The 19,476-nt window shown below is 35.6% G+C and overlaps 1 protein-coding gene across 1 annotated transcript in view; it reads left to right on the forward strand.

Moving 5' to 3' along the window:
- The window catches only part of LOC100888467, a 68,572-nt gene that overhangs the window by 41,162 nt on the left and 7,934 nt on the right, over positions 1-19,476 (forward strand). Inside the window, exon 7 of the mRNA XM_030997842.1 lies at positions 13,412-13,574. Coding sequence (XP_030853702.1) covers positions 13,412-13,574 — 163 coding nt within the window. The remainder of the gene's footprint in view (positions 1-13,411; positions 13,575-19,476) is intronic.

The following is a 19,476-nucleotide window of genomic DNA, read 5'->3' on the forward strand; positions in this document are numbered from 1 at the left end:
CGAGCATGCGGTCTCTAGCTGACAGTCTACAACAGTACTCAGAAAACTATGATAGCCATTCTGATTTACAGCCATACAGGATAATTGCTTCAGGTAAAAGATTTAATTTGTGATACACGTTGGATTGGATCGTCGGACTCCACTGTTGGACTAATTAATCATGACACAGAGATGCACAAGTCATTCCTCGAGGGACAGCCTGGACGTCTGCTTTTCGGTCCAGTCAATGATCTGATGGTAACTAACTCTAGGTGATTTTAGTCTAGGACAACAGCTTATCATTCAGCAGTGCATTAGGAACTCTTTGGACGTCCTGGACATCTGCTATTCAGTCTCATCAATGATCCAATGGTTACAATCTTTGGTATGACTTTGTAGGACAACGGCGGGCTGAAAGTGAACACAGGGAAAGTAAATTATTATCTATTGTGAGGGAATGATAGCCTTGGCACGTATTGGCATCCATGTTTGTTTTACCACCTGCCGTGAGGTGAACAAGATTGGATGAAAGTTTGTGATTCTAGGGCACAAAGGAGATACATGTCAACATTTTGATCATTATCCAAGTAAGCTCAGCTTGAGTCGCCTTGTCAAAAGTCGGAACGTTCCTAATGAATTGATCGACTTCTCATTCGTTTGCAGGAATATAGAATTGGTTGATATTGCTATCTTATTCTTGGAGTGTTGTTGTTTTGGATGTTATCTCGTGGAATAAATTGAATTGCGCTTTCACGCCACGAAGTTGTTTTTCACTGGAAGGCTAATTAGTTTGCAGTTCAAAAACCGAAAATGGTCTCGGATCAAATGGAGGACATTGTTCCCAATTATCCCAACACCTGGGATAGCCACAGCCTACCAAGAATGTCTTCGAGGAAAAAGTCTCACAAAATCTCCTCCGAGAGATCAAGCGCAGACGACTGGGCCGTGTGCACTCTTCCAAGACGAAAAGATGACGCGCTACACAACTCCCGTAACGCAGAACCTCCACCGACAACCTTCGAGAAACGTTCGTCAAAGTGCTCTATGTACATGCGCTATGCAGTCATCAACCGGACTCAGCTTCGCATCCAGGATTCGCCCACGTTGCAGCAGTTGGCAGAGCCCGCGAAGAGGAGCTTGAATCGGGCGTTCATCATGAAGAAGATACGTCCTATGTCTGTTTCAGCTTGCACCGATGCGTTGTACGTAAATATATCATCTCCAGTCATGTTGTTTGTTCACTGAGAGCAGAAAGGGCATTATAAAGATAGATTTGAGTTCAGAGGAGTGTTTCACAAAGACTAAGATCAACTTTAAGTTAGACTATGCCAGGCCGTTCAAAGATCATAATTGAGAGACCAATGAAGAGAGCAACTAGTGGCATGAACGGCCTGCCATATAGTTAGTCCAACTTAAAGTCGATCTATAGTGTTTGTGAAACACTCCCCAGGTCATGCGATTGCATGGTGAAAGAAACTGTAGAAGTGATTGTAAAATGTTGATCAAGTAATGGTGTATACTGTGAGGTTTTGAAATCATCAAAATGATAAGAAATTGGCGCAGTTGTGGTAAGAAATCACATGCACTATTCAGATAAACATGGGACTACACAAATATGTGGCATGGAAGTTCTGGTCCAAACCCTTAATAGCTGTTACTTGTCATATTTTGAATATGAGGGTATTTGAAGAGCCTTTTCAGGGTACACTTTTCCTATGATACTCTTCCACACTCACATAAAAAGAATGAAAAGGTTCAATTTTTTCCCTTTCCTAGAACTCGACCTTCTTTATAACCTATATTTTTCTATGGTAATCTTCACCACTAACAAGAAAGAATGTAAGAGTTCACATTTGTTCACCTTTCCCAGAATTCAACCTTCTCTTTACATGTACCTTATATCATTCTACAGTCTACTAAAGCCTATTTCACACCGGGCCATGCGTAGAGTTGTGTAGTGTTGAGTAACGACTACGCCGTGCGTAGTCTGCCCTAGCTACGCTGGCTTACGTAACTATACGCTGAGGGACGCAAAGGGGTACGCTAGATGGACACAAAAAATTAAACATGTTTAATTCTTTTGGCGTACTTTCAGCGTAGACACTAGACGCAGAAAATACCATACGCCAGCCTACGCATAAGCTACACAGGGACTACGCCGAAACACCATTTTTTCATGAATACGGAGCCTAATTTTGGCGTAGTCGGTACGCCACACTACGCAACTCTACGCAGATCCGGTGTGAAAGGGGCTTTAGAGTTATCAACTTTTTAGCATCCAGCACATCAAGTATATCATAGCTGTTGACATTGCCATTGCTTCTTTTACAGACGCTGCTTGTGTTGTTTATATTTATCTTTCCTCTATATATTATTTAGCTACAGCTATTGGCTCTCTCAAATAACAAAGAATTATGGGGGGTGTTTTAGGATGTTTTATAAAGACTTGTTTATTATCTGCAGGAAATTGTCGATTCATATAGTACTTGGACATGGACTATGATAGAATAGAAAAGAGGTCGGAGAAAGATGAAAAATGGAAAAGGAAAAAAAAGAATTGGAGGTAGAAGAAAATAGAGGTATAGAGAAATCTAGGGGAAAAGAAAAAGAAAAACGTGATGTGTAAAAACATTTGGCAGCAGTTGTGACTTTTAACTATAAAAGGATTAAGCACTCAAGAAAAAGGTAAATGAAAATGAAAGGTAAGGGGGGAATGTGTTGCTGACACATTCATGGCTTTCTATACCTCCAGGAGCATTTTACTCTCTAACTTTACAAAAAAACTATAATTCTACATTTTTCCTCCCTGTGTCGTAATTACAGTATATGCTTTTTTTTCTTTGCTAATATGAAAATCAATTTATAAATCCTACACAGTTTCTAAATGAAGCACAAAACAAGCAATGGCTTAGGGATGAAGGGTTCACATTCTATTGACATTTTTTGTGTCAGAACATTGCATTGTCTTGTCATTATAGATTATCTTTTCTGCCAATTTCACAACGCATTTTGTGGCTTTTTGAGTCATCTAAAAGAGGGAGCGTGAAAGGTCCTTTTTATTGGTGTGGTGTTGCATCATGATGATATTCCTGGAAACAAACTTTACAGCATCCCCCCCCCCCAAAAAAAAAAAAAAAAAAATTGTCCTGTCCAAATTTTTTGATATTTGATATCTTGATATTGTCTGTTCGTAGCCAGAAGGACATTAAGTTGTGGTTAAAGTACACAGCAGATGATACTGTCTCTGTTTGATTCTAATCATATCTTTGCCACAAATGTTTCTATCGTATACATTTGCAAGAAAATCTTCAGCCTTGTGATAAACCATCTTTCTTAGAAAAGCTTCTTAAGATCTTGAATTGCTTATCACGCAACAAAATGAGTGGTACACAGGTACATGTATGCACATGTGGGACACTTTATTCTTTTGATGATCTGGTCTATCCAAAGTTCTTCTGGTTTTACATGTACAGTGTATTATACTTTTGATATCACTTTCTATTTGTAAGTATATTTGTTGCCAACAGACCTAGAATTTGTGTGGGATATTGTATAGAAATTGATCAATGTTCACATAATTTCCACTAGACTTCTAATTTTTTTGTCTTCTTCATCAGAGCAGAGTTGGATGCATATCATGCATCTCAGACTCGAGGCCTATTTTTATCAGCTCGAGTTTGCCAAATAACCCACTATTTTCAGACTCTGGATATTATCCCAAAGCTCAAAATTGCGTTTTCACCAGACCGATGCGTTCATCACAAACTAGCCCGAAGGGGGGCAAATTAGCCAGCTATTTCCCAAATAGCAGGATATTTTGGAAACAAGTCCCAGATTTCTTGGGATATCATCATTCTCAACCAAATATCCAGCTAATTGCAACTGCGGGCTGATGAAGACGCAAATTAACCATATCGGGGTAGTTAAAAAAACAGGTTATTTGGCAAACTCGAGCTGATGAGGACAGGCCTTCAGAGACAGGAAACTGAAGATTACCATGTTCTTAGTCCATCATTGAACTAGGTGCCATGCGTACTATCCGTTGTGTCATGACACACAAAGATAATTACTAATTTACGCTTCCTTCATTAAGATATTGAGACGACTTTGTCATGAGACGTGCAGCAAATGGGTCAAAGTTTGTCCAGACATTTGTACTTGTACGTGGTCGAGACCTTTTTTTTTCTTCTTCTTCTTCTTTTTTGTTTATAGGGAGAGAGAGAGAGAGAGAGCACCCATAAAGTGGTCATTTGTTTTGTTGATTGATTACTGATATTTACATAATTTATAAATTCTCTTATTTGGTGAAATAAAATGCAATGTTCACAAATTGAATGAAAATAATGATAACATTTCAATGAAATATTGCAGCAAGTTGGTATATGGTAAAACTAATTATGATCTTCAGTATTTACTTTCTCTAACAAAATATCATGTACATATATATATAGAGAGAGAGAGAGAGAGAGAGAGAGAGAGAGAGAGAGAAATATGTAAGTCACCTTTTTGTTCACACAGGCTATTTTTCTCTTCAAAGTATAACTTCTTGAATTTTCTTCTAAGATGTCTCTCTCGATTCGATCTTTTATTTTACCAGAGCTAAATTGCTTGTGGTTCCTGTTATTCTTTTCACCTTTTAGAGTTCTTAGACATTCTAGTCTTCATTTTTATGCCTTTTGACACGAGAAAGGAGATAAGACCCAATTAATAGTTCATTCAATTATTTGCAACGTAGCAATCAGATGTAACAGTGAACCACTATCCCTTCTCATACCATCAACACCTAAATGATGCTTGGTCGTGTAAACTAAATCAGAGTTCAAAATCACAAAATCTATACAGAAATCACTGCGAGTAATAATCTGTTACATCTGTTCAAAGGAAAACACAGGGATATTAAAAATAAACACCATTTTCATGTCATTTCTGCGTTCTGATTATGGTTGTGGTTTTGCACTTTTCCAATCTCATATGCGCACCCCCCCCCCCCCTCCTCCTCAATGAAGCCATTGAAAAAAGGTATTACATAAATGTACACTGTAGATACAGGCCTGCATGGTAGATGAAACTCTGGTATTTTTCTGAATAAAAAATTAATAAATATGAATTTACTTTTTAAAAATTCTCATTTTCCTGCTCTGTGCTAAAATTATACATCAGCCGTTTTGATTTATAAATAATAAAATTGCAATTCATACATCTAATCAGGATGATTACTGTTAGAAGGCAAAATAGCCCAAACTGTGGAAAATATTTTAATGAGCTCTCATAGTATCAGAACATTAAATCCTTCTAGGCATTACAATAAAGTATTGGGATTACAGAGACTTGATTTCTGTGAAGTATGTGCAGCCTTGCTAATCGAAAAGGCCTCCGTTTCTCCTAAAGAGTTCAGGGGGGTGTTTCACAAACTACCTAAGTCAAAGTTAACTCTAAGTTGGACTTAAACATAATGGAGAGTCATTTGTAGCCTTAAAATAAAATATATTCAAAAGCAAAAATTCAAGTATTTTAGACTTTTCATAAATTCCACATCAAGAACATGAAATCTCCTTGATAATAGCAAATATGAATAATTTGAATCAACATTTTATGCCTTTTAAAATAACTTTTACAAAATATTTTTATTTTTAAAGATGCTAACGGCTTTCCATAATTGTTAAGTTCAACTTTTAGGACCTTTGTGAAACTCCCCCCTGGATTGATTGACAGCTGCCATCAGGAAAATCATGTGACATTATCACATGAGTCAGGAGAAATTTAGGAAACATTTGGTTCTCATTTCATGCTCGGAAGAGGAAAATGATGAGAAATGCTATATTTTCAGGAAGGCCTCAGGTATTCCGGCCTAGACAGGGATGAATTAATGACTGTTTGCTGGTGGAAGTAGTGAGATATCGGTACGGCTTGGAAGTAATTAAAAAGGAGATTATTGTGAACATTTAGGCTTGAATCGTCTGCTGAGTGATATGAATGGGACCAAGCACCAAAAAGATTTTTGGCATTGTATGTTTAGAATTTGATGTCAGTTTTATATATTTGATATTTCAGCTCCTTCAGATATTGATAATAATAATGATAATAATAAAAAAATAAACTGTTCTTGTATATACCGCATATTTTGCATAATATTAATGTCCCAATGCACTTTCAAAGGGTTTGGATATTTTTCTTTACCCTAGCTTTAGCTACTCATTATTTCAAAGAATAAATATTGTCAGGAACTAGGTCCCTGGGTGGAGAGAGGCAACTATAGATAAATGCCTTGTCTTGGGGCATATGTATACGCATAGATTTGAATCATTGACCTTTTGATTGAAAGACAAGTTGATGAAGTAGTATACCACGATATTCCTACTTTTGTAAAGAGATATTGCAAGTTTCAGTACCGAATTACACCGTAAAAACAACTTGTGAGCAGACCCGTAGAGCCATACATACATGCATGCAGGCATAATCACATGTTTATTCTCATGCTCTGATTTTAACTGATACATAATGTATACCACATTATTCCCTGGTTGTGAGAAATTTTATCATCCACACAAAATTTGTGATTACCGGTAATGAATAATAATATGGGGCCTAATTGAAGTCATACTTCTTTTTAGAACAATAGGTATGGAAATAATTTCCACTGACTAAGGTGGAAGATGTTGCACATCCTTCAAATTTCTTTGTTCGGGCAAACAGGACTTTGATGTTATCTTTTGAGGATCTTAACCATGTGCCCTTAGCTGTCTCCCAAAATACAATTTTTCTCTATTTCTCTGGTTTTCTCTGGACATGTTAATATCTGCTGATTCTGGATTTGAGCCAAGCGGCCTTGCCATATTGCAGTTATGACACAAACTTGGAACCAGAGTGGAGGGAGAGAGTGAAAGTGAGTGAGAGAGGAAGAGGCGTGTGTTAAATCAGAGAGAGAGAGAGAGAGAGAGAGAAGGAGAGAGAAAGTGAGTGAGAGAGGAAGAGGTGTGTGTTAAATCAGAGAGAGAGAGAGAGAGAGAGAAGGAGAAGGAGAGAGAAAGTGAGTGAGAGAGGAAGAGGTGTGTGTTAAACCAGAGAGAGGGAGATAGAGAGAGAGAGAGAAGGAGAAGGAGAGAGAAAGTGAGTGAGAGAGGAAGAGGTGTGTGTTAAACCAGAGAGAGAGAGGGAGAGAGAGAAGGAGAAGGAGAGAGAAAGTGAGTGAGAGAGGAAGAGAGAGGGGAGATGGAAAAGAGAGGAGAGATGGAGGAGGGAAAGAGAGGAAAAGCTATGTATAGATAGATAGAAAGATTGTGAGAGGGAGAGAGAGATAGGGGCATAGATGGAGGGAGAAAGAAAGAGAAGGTTGGATGGAGAGGGAAAGGGAGAGAGAGAGAGAGAGCATAAGATCTGGAGAAACTTTTGGAAAACATCACATCTGACTAACCATGGCTTGATCAAGATTACATGTCATGATATGAGCTAAAAGTGGAAAGGTTTTGAAGATGCATCACATTTTTCACTTTTTCTGAAAAGCCGTCATCATTCGTAACCTTCCTTTGCTCCAAATTGACAACTTTAGACCCGGTATGAGTAGCAGCTATGATATCCACTAACTCTGCGATCAGATTTAGCTGTTTGTTTCAGCAAGGAAAATTGCTTTATAGATGAGATCTTGGATTCATTTGATATCTAGAATATTGAGGGAAAAATTATATACTTCTGATGAAGATTTCTACCTGTGATTTTGTGGCATAAAAACAAGTGACTGTGGAGATTATGCTGGTTGTTGAAATGCCAAACTGATGCTGTGATCGCTCAAAAAGTTTGAGCATGTTTTCCTGAAAGTTTTGCAGCATTTTCAGATCAAGTTTGGATTTTGGAATTTTTGTTGTACTTCGAGGCTAGCTAGCACACGGAACCATGGAACTTTTACGAAGGATTTTCTTCAAGTTCAAGCTGAGCGTGCATTTTGAGAAGGATTTCTTCTGTTGGCAGTGTTGGGTGCCAGAATGGTATGATTGCATCAACTGTTGAGAGCCAGAAGGGCGTTAACCATCTATTAAATGGATTAATGTCCTTCACGCTCTCATCAAATATCGTATTAAAATCTTATAAGAATTTTACTTACAAGCTCGTTTCCTCTTTTAATAACCTCTAAGGGAGTATATCTATGTGATGGCAAGTAGTTTAGAGTTGGGCCCATCCATCATTCCGTCTCAGTGCCAACCGTTATATCCAATATTGTCTTCTTACTCTTAGCGCCAAAAGGGTGTTTACCTGATACACATGTACATACAATGTATGCATACATAGAGTAAACGCCCTTCTGGTTTTCAACGAATGATGTATGACATCAGCTAATTATTTTAAACTACTACTGCTATTAATTGTTATTGACAGAATCTGAAGTTTTTTTTATATTGGTGCTGGTGTAGAGTTGGTTTAGAGTTTCAGGTACAGTTAAACCTGTCTTAGTGGCCACCTCTCTATAAATACCACCTGTGTATAGTGGCCATGTCTTTTGTCTCCTTCAAGAAAGAAATATGTGCATAGTAGAACCTGTCTAGAAAGGCCACCTGTGTATAGTGGCCACTGTTTTTCTGTTTCTCTTTGGTGGCCTTAATAGACAGGTTTGACTGTATTTACCCATGCTAATGCATAGACCTTATAGGTGTATATTTTATAGGGATAATAAATGATGGGCCCTATCTAGTGAAGGCTGGAAAGGAAAAAAACTCTAGGCCTGGCTCTACCACATCAAGTTTGTCAAATAACCCGCTATCGATATTATTCCAAAGCTCGAAATCGCGTACACCGGACAGATACGCTCAATCACAAACTAGCTTGCACGGGCGCAAATATTAGCCCGCTTTTTCCCAAATAGCAGGATATTTTGGAAACAAGACCAAGATTTCTCAGGATATTTTCTCAACCAAATATCCTGCTAATTGCAACTGCGGGCTGATGAAGACAGGCCTTTTGTGTCTTTTCGCTCCATGGATTTCTTTTCATGGTGCTGCCTTTCAACATCATCCCTTCTATTTCTTTCCTTTCTTTTCTCTCTCTCTCTCTCCCTATGAAAATTTGATCTTCTAAATGTTCATTCATTCATATCTTGAGGCCCATAGTGAGAAGTGATATGTAAAGTGAGTTTGCAATTTCTGTTCTCGTAAATCAACTTGAAACATTGTCATCACATATGTTCAAAAGCTGTCAGGCTTGTCTAGATTTAGCTCTGTCAATTTAAGGTTTGGTCATAAAAATGTTTCATCTTCAGGGGACATTTGAGGGGGAAAAAATTGAGATTTTAGGTAAAAAATAGCCACTTCTCATATTTCATTACTTTCAATTTACCGTAGTGATTTTTATTCTTTTTCAATTTAGAAATGTGCAGCTACCATTTTCATTTTTTGGTCCATTTTTGTATGGATATGACAGAAATCCTCACACTCACAAAACTGTAGTCAACTAGTTTTTACCTTGCCTCTGAAAATAAATTAAAAGAATATGAGGTGCTACAATGTTCTACTTTCATACTCTATCTGGAAGCCAGTATACCAAGTTGTTTTTATTATATTTTAGTTTTACAGTTTAATATAAAGTAATACTGTGTACATGTCTGTCTTTCTGTCAGTCAAGAAACATGATATCTAATCATTAAATGCAAAAAGAATCTTAATGTGAGAATTGCAGGGCTCAAACCCTATTTTGGTAATGGGTGTAACATTGAGTCTGAGTCTGAGTCTGAGCTCTGAGAGGGCTTAGGAGTTGATGCACTTCTCTTTTTGATGACTCTCTCGATCCTAAGATGATATAGTGATACATGCAGAATATTATTGTAAGTTTGTTGTTGGTTCTTGACCGACGGACTTTGCGTCTCCAAGACCATATCTTCTATTTCCTGTCAACATCAGCTTGTTGGGATGATTTCTTCAAGACCTTTGTTGAGGGCTTATCGTAGAAGAATCAAGACATTTGAAGCATTCACAACAGTGGAAATCTCTTTCTTTTTTAATCGTGGAAACAAAAAAAAAGAATATTGTAAAATGAGTCCTATCATACACCTGTATACACTTTGATAGAATGGAACATATTAGAAAGAATCTAGTTTTTGAGGGAAGTCAGCTTCTCCGACTATTAATTACGCCTCCGTTTTACTGTAGGATTATATGATGTTGAGATGTGAAAAATATTATGGTATAAGATATACATTTTTTAATTCATCTGTACACTGTATTCTGCTAGTCTGAATGGGGGAAGATTCCAATATCAATTAAGAGATGAGTTGTATCATATTTCTCTTGTCTCTGATCTCCTGCGTTGAGTCAGGTCTCAAGGAGAGCGTTCTATGAAACGTACAGGGGTCGTTTGAACTTTTGAGACCACTGCTTTTGGATCTGAATAATCTATTTGATCTTTAATTTGTGGTATTGAATTGGACTGGATTGGAAGGGTAGAGGGATGGAGTGGCAAGAAAGAGAGAGAGAGAGGGGGTATTGGAATAAGAACAAGGCAAGAAGAGGGATACATGGAACATTATGGGTGGGACTTGAAGAGAGTGACAGTGAGAAAATAAAGTTTCAAATCATAAAAGATGAATTATGAGAAGTTAAACATCATTGAATAGGGGATAAGAATTGCAAGTTTTAATGTATATGATATAGCATATTGTATTTTGATTATTGTATTGCGCCATAAACATTATTACCAAAGAAATGTAGACAGTATTACCAAAGAAATGTAGACATTCTAATATTTGAAATCCGTATACATTAATATGCATAGAAGGAAAAAAATGGTAAATGAACAAAAACTAGCAAAATGCTAAATCAAGGAAAAACATCTTGAAACACATATTGAAAAACATCTTAATAATTTTAGATGTTAATTAACTTTAGTTGCATTCACCTGTAACTATACACTCATTTTTATTTTTGCTAATTAATGGATACATTTAGTCAAATTATTAATGTGATAACATTACTGACAAATCAAGTATCACCAATACTTCAATCAAATATTATGGTGACAACCCAGTCTCCAAGACACAAATTGTAAACAAAGAAGACATGACGATGACAGAAGATTTTACACATTGGTAGGGGTGACAAAATCAATTAAAATCAATACTCTTCAAAAAGCACAACATCCCCCGCATGAGTAGGGAAGGTCAAATGAAAACAATAGGATTGCTAATAGACCATTTTTTGTGATGTAGTCAAATTTAGTGCATATGTCTTTGTAAAGAGTCTTGTTACAAATTCTTTCATTCACCTGTAACAAATAATTGTAAACCAATAGACAGAATGCAAATTGCATACATTAATCGTTGCTAGTTAGGACAACATTATGGCTTGTCCTACCTAGCAACATATTATGAAAATGGCCTATAGGCAGGGCTTGACACTATTAACAGGCGCCTGGGACATATGGGCGCCCAAAATCTAAGTCTGGACCCCCAAGATTTAAGTTTGTTTATATAGGGCTCATGCATACAGATTAAAAGATAAAGGACTGATGTAGAAAACTTGTAAATAAAAATTTTGTTCAATATTTCTAATGAGATGATTTTGTAATAAAAGGATATAATTAATAAAGAAGTTATTAATAACAAATTTGTCTAATTTTTTTAATTTTGAAATTAAAGAAGAAATTTAAAGAAGTTATACTCTAACATTTCAAGTTTTGCTCTAATAATTTGATGCATGCATACACTGAATATGCTATACCCATGTAGTCAAAGTTTACGGTTGAAGGTATTTTTTTAAAATAGCATTTCTGGAAACAATCATCCACAGGATGTGCATACTCTTGTGCTGTTTTTCCTGTCACATAATTTGATAACCTAAAAAAAAAGCTATATCATACGGAAATTGCTTCTCTAGTGTTTTGATTAGGCACCCCTTGGAGTGACTGAATATGTTGCCTATTTTGCAAGGTAGTGTTAATTTCCTACGAGCGAAAGTCTTATTTGATAAATTTCCTATTGACGTCATAACATCCTTTCAGTTCCATGAATTTTATTGTGTTCATGCCATCTTCAGTAAATTTCAGTTTTGTCGGGATAGCCTTGAGTTGTGATGATGAGAATTCAAAGTCACAGAATCCTACAGAATTCACAATCAAACTGAAGACTGAAACTGAAAGTGTATCAACCAGCAAAACCTGTTTAGTTGTTGATGTAAAGGGTTCCATGTCACTATAATGTACTGGTATTCAAATTATGTGCCTCAAATATTTAGTTCTACAAAGAGATATTGCAATTTAAAAGAGAGGCGCGATAGCTCAGTTGGTAGAGCAGTGGTTTCGTAATCCGGTGCACCGGGTTCGAAACCAAGGCGATGCGCTAGTGCCCTTTGGTATTGAGGCATTAATCCTCATTACCAGGTCCCTCGGAGAGGACCTAAAGCCGTCGACTGTCTGTTTGCTTACTTACAAGTATTTATACTTTCTTAGCAATCGGGTAAAATAACCACCACCGCTTGTAAATATATTCTCAGGGAACAGTAATACATATTGTTAAGTAGGCTAGTTACCTCACACATGCATAACAGCTCTCACATAGAACAGTGCTCCGTTCGGTGTGAGCCCTAGCTGTACCTGGGGTTTAAGGTTATCCTTTATTTTCTTCATACTCCTATAATTGTTTACCTTTAAGATGCCAGGTACAGTTTTTGAGGTTGATTTTATAAATTCTACCGATACACAAATTATATTTCCTGGTGATTGGTACATTTAAGATGAAAATTCTCAAATTAAAACAATGGGATGCTAATAGGAATGAAAAGCAGGGGTAACTTCCAAAATAACTACCGGTATGCTGATAATTGATAAGGATTTTAGAGTACAGCTGTATATGAAACTATTTTTATAAATGCTTTATTATGGAGCTCCCTGATTTGACAGGGAGGTAGTGTTAATTTCCTAGGAGCAAAAAATCTAATTTGATAAATTTCTTATTGACGTCAATAGCATCCTAAGCTCCATGAATTGAAGCCATTAAACTTTTTCATGTTCTGGCTGACAACAGTATATTTTAGTTTAGTTGCGCGGATTACAAGAAATCAACTTCATAGAATGGTACAGAACTCACATTGAAACTCAAGACTGATACTCAATGAGGATTTCAATCAACTGATCTTGATAAAAGATATATGAAAGCTGACTTATAACAAAGAAAGATGAGAAAGTGAAGCTGACAGTCCTCAGAAATAGAACAAATAGTCCCATATGTGTATATCCATGTGCTTTTCTATGTATGTGATTTTCAGCAGGTTTTTGTAAATATATTTCAATTTTTCAGGTCCAAACATCCCTCTTTACTGAATGATAACCAATCCTGATTGAATATTAATATTAGCCAGATTGTCTCAATCTGTATCAATTAGAATTCAAAATTTCTTTTCAATTTTCTATCTTTTCCTAATCAAAATTCTTATTTTCCTTTTTCTTTTTTTATCTTTAGTGACTATGACAGTTACAAGAAGCTTTCCGGTTCCCAGCTCTCCATCCTCTCCAGGACGTCGATATCAGAAAAAGTGGAGAAGACGAAAAAGAAGCTCCGGAGGGCCCTCAGCTTGGATAAACTCTCATCGAATAAGGACAGTTACTCACTGGAAAAACCAAAGGTATGTAGCCTTTTTTTAAATTTAATTTTAAAAAGTAATAAAATCAAGAAGTTTCACCTTACCAATCAACATAATATGACAAAAACAGTGAGGTGGATTCAAAGAATTATATATATATTTATAGAAAATCTTCCAACGAATTGAAATCCAAGACTGCCATATTGTTTTGGAGTTAATTTTACTAAGACATTGTATGTGTGACAAAAGTCTACTGTGGTAGCCCATTGTTTGTTTTCATCCATCGACCGAAGCATATAAAGGGTTAAAATGTGGATTTCTTTTTCTCAAAAAAAAATAGAAGTGTGACTATCATGACTGTTTATCTCATAGATGAAAAGAGTACAGTTAATGTTACTTTAACAATGCATCTGTTTGGAGCCTGAATTGTGTTAACTCATTAAATTTACATATTTACTTTTTTTCACAGAGTTAACGCCCTCGTTCTGGTGCAGAACAGACAAATCCATTATTTTATATCCATCAAATTATGTTTGAATGTTATCTATTTGATCTTTAACCGAAAAAGTGAAATATTGAAATAATACAACTTGAATCATGCAAAGAAAATGAATATCCCCCCCCCCCCCCCAATTAAAAAAAAATGTTCTTTTTTTTAGAAATGCAAGTCAGTCTTGGATTCTTGCCTGTAAATCCTGATTTCTGATGACAACATCAATGTCACTGAGCTTAACTCAATTTAGACTGATTTTCCCAAGCTTTTCAGGGCTACATTTACCTAGGCGTAATTGGATTTAAGCATGTTACTCATCTTTGTAGCTTTGAGAAGAACCTCTACCAATCCTCAGTAAATCTAATGGGGATTGGGAATGTTTCAATAGTTGATTTGCAAAACTTTAACTGAATAATGGAACTGGAAGGGGTACCATGAATATAAAATACTGTATGTATATTTGATTATAATTTGCTGTATGGTGGGAAGTCCTCAAACAATTTTCATCTAGGATGCATATTAAAAATTAAACAATTGGGAGGGGTCTTTGTATCACCACATTTTCTTATGTGTTTTGATATATTCATTCTTCTATTTAATTTTATTCAATAATTTATTTGTCTTTATTGATAATTTTTATTTTCTAGTTTATATGCCCCTTTTCATATTCTAAGTATGTTCATATACATATATTTATAATTATAATACTGGTAATGATAATAATACAAATTTATATATATATTTATCTATTCTCATATATATTGCTATTTTGTTATCTTTCCCGTAAATAATGTTTTTGCTTATTAATTGGTGTTTTTAGGGGTCATCACCTTTGTGTCACAAATGTTTGTTTCCTACTGTATGTTACATAAAGAGTCGGTGGCAAACATTCCATTTCATCTATTGAGAACCATAAGGATGTTAACTCGTAGACTTCAACACAGAGTTATAATGCCCTTGTGGCTCTGAACAGATGAGTGTGTGTACATGTACATATAGCTTGATCATGTATAACACGAAACTTGTCATATCCCCTGCAAGAAGGCCTTACTGCCATTGATAATTCAAAGCCCTTATGGCCATCTTGTGGGCACATATTTTTTTTTAACACTATTTAGCCATTTTCATGAAAAAATTCCTAGAAGTGCTCTGGTAAAAGAGTCTAAGTCGTCAGCAAACTATAGTACATGTAATACATCTAGGGAAGGGAAAATGATAGAAAAGGGAAAACAAGGAAAGAGAAGAGGATAAGTCAAAGGAAGAACATAGAAATACACTTTAACAGAACAGCTAAGAGGATTATAGATTCAGGTATAGACTAAGGAAAAACAAAGAAATACATAAAGAAGGAGAAAAAGATAGATTGAAGGAAAAACAAAGGAATAGATGACTAAGGAGTAAATGATAGATTGAAGGAGAAACAAAGAAATACATAAAACGAAAGAGGAGAGAATAGAATAAAGGAGAACAAAAAAAAATACACATTGAAGGAGAACTTGAGGATAGATTGAAGGAAAAACAAAGAAATACATAACAGAGGAGAAAAGGATAGATTGAAGGAAACTAAAGAAATACATGAAAAAAGAGAAGAGGATAGATTGAAGGAGAAACAGAGAAATACATAACGAAAAAGAAGAGGATAGATTTAACGAGAAACAAAGATATAACGAGTATGTACACATGTATACAGATCCAGCAATCCAAAAATACTGCTAAGGGTAATGTTAAATTAGACTCTGTCTCTAGTCATTTGCACAGTATATTTGACTGAACTGGCTAAACAGTTGTGTAAAAAAAAATATGCACCGGTGGGTAGCCGATGGTTTGTCCTTTCTACACGTCCGTCATCACAAGACAAAACAAAATACATGTCTGTATAGCCACTTAGTTATTCGTTTTCCAGAATTCCGCTTATGAATAATAGGGTCAGCAATAAAAAAATACATAATTTGTGGTTCGGGCGGGGCGCTGTGAGAGGATATGTGTAATAGTACAACTTGTAACAGGGCTAATTGTAAACCTTTGTTGCGTCTTCTGCGACACCTGTGCGGGTAGAACGACACTTGCGTTGTACGTGCCTAAAATACTGTCTGCATCAGCTTGAAGAGATTGAGATCCCCCTGTGATGATGAAAGTATTTGAGTCATGATCTTTACGCAAGGGTTCAATGTGAGTTGAAGGTATAATACGATGCACAGTATGATCTTGATAATAATAAATACTAATAAAAACGGTGCTTATAAAGCTCTTACCACCGAAGTCTTTAAGCGCTATGAATCAAAAGAGAAGATGGAGGAAAAGTGCACAGAATAAATACGCATTCACAAGTTTCTCGGAAAATGCCATAGTTGAAATAGATACAATGATCAGATAGGATTAAGAACATATAGGTAGATAGATCGAAAAAGATATTTTGAAAATGTTGGATAGATAGATATAATAAGTAGATATATAGCTGAAATATAATTTAAATCAAGAGCTTGTCAAATAGATAGATAGAAATCTCACTAGGTATGTAGATACTAGGATAGACTTACATATAGATACTAGATAGATATATGGATAGATAGATAGATATATAATTAGATGGATAGATAGATGGATAAATAGATACTAGATAGAAAGATTAGATTAGATGGATGGATGGATGGATGGATGGATGGATGGATAAAAAGAGAGATACTAGATAAAAGGATTAGATTAGATGGATGGATGGATGGATGGATGGATGGATAAAAAGATAGATACTAGATAGAAACGGTAGATGGAAAGATAGACAAATAGATAGATCGACAACGAGCTATTTAGATGTTTTTGTATAATTGTGTATAGATAGATGACTGTGGGGACTAGTATTTTAAAGAGAGGAACATCTCGTCATTAGATTAATAGCAGAGCAGAAAACATAATTCAATTGATATCATGTCTTATATGAATCATTAATGAAAGAAAATATAATATAGCTATCTTAAGTGATATCTTTTAATCCTCAAACTCAGATTATGATCTTTGATTATACTCTTCGTCATTCCTTGCGACAGGAACAACATAATTTTGGCTTCTCATTAATATTTTGCACTCATTTCCCACTATGCATTAGACACTCCCCCCCCCCCCCCCTCTCACACTTGTCTATCTCTGCCAAAAAAATTAAAATTATGCCTGTCTTCATCAGACCAAAGTTGCAAAATAACCCGCTATTTTCAGACTCTGGATATTTTCCCGAAGCTTGAAATTGCGTCTTCACCAGATCGATACGCTTATCACAAACTAGCTCTCTGACATGTGCATATTTACCCAATATAGCAGGCTATTTTTGAAACAACAAGATTTCTCAGGATCCTTTCTGGACCAAATCGCCTTCAAATTGCAACTGCAGGCTGATTAAGACGCAAATTTGCTGGCTAATTTGAGATCGGGCTTGTTGAAATAGCAGATATTTTGCAACTTCGGTTTGATGAAGACATGCCTATTGAGTCACTGATCCAACTTTGAGTACTCCAGGGAATTAATGCCAAATCTGAATTATCTTGTCCAAAATCTGGGCAAGGCTGGCTGGTAGGTGCAAAATGAAAGATATTTTTGGAGTATGATTATAGATAATTAAACAAAACTTAATCTGCAGAGAGGAGGTTGCAGACAAAGGGCTTTCCAAAAACTGTGAGATAGGACATTTTGAAGAGAAAATTGTCAATTTCTGTTTGTGAATTTATGACATCAAATTAGGAAGGAAATCAGAGACATACTAATTAACTTTTATCCTGCCTGTCAAATTTCCAGGAAAAAGAGAGGGTTATAAAAAATCGACATGTTTTACTTTTTAATGGTAGAATTTCAAACTAATCATGTTTTATGATGTGCATGTTTAGGTGACTCTGCTTGTAACTATATATGTATATATATATATATATATATATATATATATATATATATATATAGTGCCATAAAATTTAAATATATTATACAGAAAATGAAATCTGGAGAGAGTGAAGGAAAAAATGAATAAATGATTAAATGAATTATTAAACAGTTGAATGGGGTAAAGTGAATAAATGAGTGTGAGAATGGATTAATGAAATGAGTGATAGGTAAATAAACAAATTCTAGATTCTTTCAATGTTTATTGGAATGAGAGATATCTCAGTGAAGAAAAAAAAATCAGTAATTCAACTACATAATCCTGACTGGAAAGTAAAACAGAAGTTATAACAAGCAGTGAAAATGCTTTAAAATTGCTTAACCTGTCTATAAAGACCACACAAGGGAGGCAAGAAAAGTGGTCTTTATAGGCAGGTGGTCTTTGTAGACAGGTGCCTATACATGCAGTAGTACATGTTTCAATGAGAAACCATTTTCAAGGGAAACACAAAATGTGGTCTTTGTAGACAGGTGGTCACTAAAGCAGGTTTGGCTCTATAGATTCTACATTATTTTTGAAGTATCTTATGAAAGATGGACATTCTTCAACATACAAGCCTATGATAAAATATTAATGAAATGTAACCTTACTTTCAAATGGTTCCTCAATTGTACATACTATGTACATCTGTTAAGTGCCAGAAGGGACTTTAATTCTGTGTCAAAGTATATGAGTTAATTAAGGTCCTTCTGGCTGTCAACAGAAAACAAAATGTGGCTTTGAGAAACTGAAACCTGTTAAAGTTTAAAGTTGATGTTTGGGGAGTAAACAACCTTTGGCTCTGTCATATTTCAATCAATATTAAACTTGTTTTATGGCAACTTACAAATCATGATTTTGACCCTTTAATAAATAATGGGTGTGAAAATTCCATGTCGATAGTGGATGAAAGTCCATTATTTTCTGATTTATCAAATAAATTGTAAATGTTGACTTAAGATCCGTGAACGCAAGCTCACCTCGGTTAATTTTCAAATGTAGCAAGAACTGGAAAGGGACTATATGGTTATGTATGTACAAACATGTATGTGTTACTGCAAGCACATGGCATTTGCTTCCAAACTGTTTGAGCACTGTTAGAAGACGACTGGTTTTCTGCATGGATCCGTCATTGTCTTCGCGTTTTAATCAAAGACCGTCTACAAACAGAACTTTTTATTTCCTTGTGCTCTATGCTTGCAGGGTCACAGACATAGGAATTGTATTGTAATGATGGGATTAAAATACCACTGCCTTTTTTGGAATGTTTTCGAGACATGGCCATTAATTTGGGGTGAATCTTTTTGCGTGGTATAAGTAATGTGGCCATCTTTTACAACATGTCTTACATGTATAAGAAGAGAAGAAGAGCGCACAGTTTGGCCACGACACATTTGTATTGTGATGGAAATGAGGTTTGTGTTTAGATATTAAGTGTACTTGATTACTTTTGTCTTTCTTAAATGGATGTTATAGGGAGACAGGTGTAATGTCTCTTGTGTCCTGTATACATGATTTTGGGGTCGGAATCAATCCGAGTGATTTGTATTTGT

The sequence above is a fragment of the Strongylocentrotus purpuratus genome, unplaced genomic scaffold, assembly GCF_000002235.5.
Source record: "Strongylocentrotus purpuratus isolate Spur 01 unplaced genomic scaffold, Spur_5.0 spur5_scaffold_4, whole genome shotgun sequence".
NCBI classification, from domain to species: domain Eukaryota; kingdom Metazoa; phylum Echinodermata; class Echinoidea; order Camarodonta; family Strongylocentrotidae; genus Strongylocentrotus; species Strongylocentrotus purpuratus.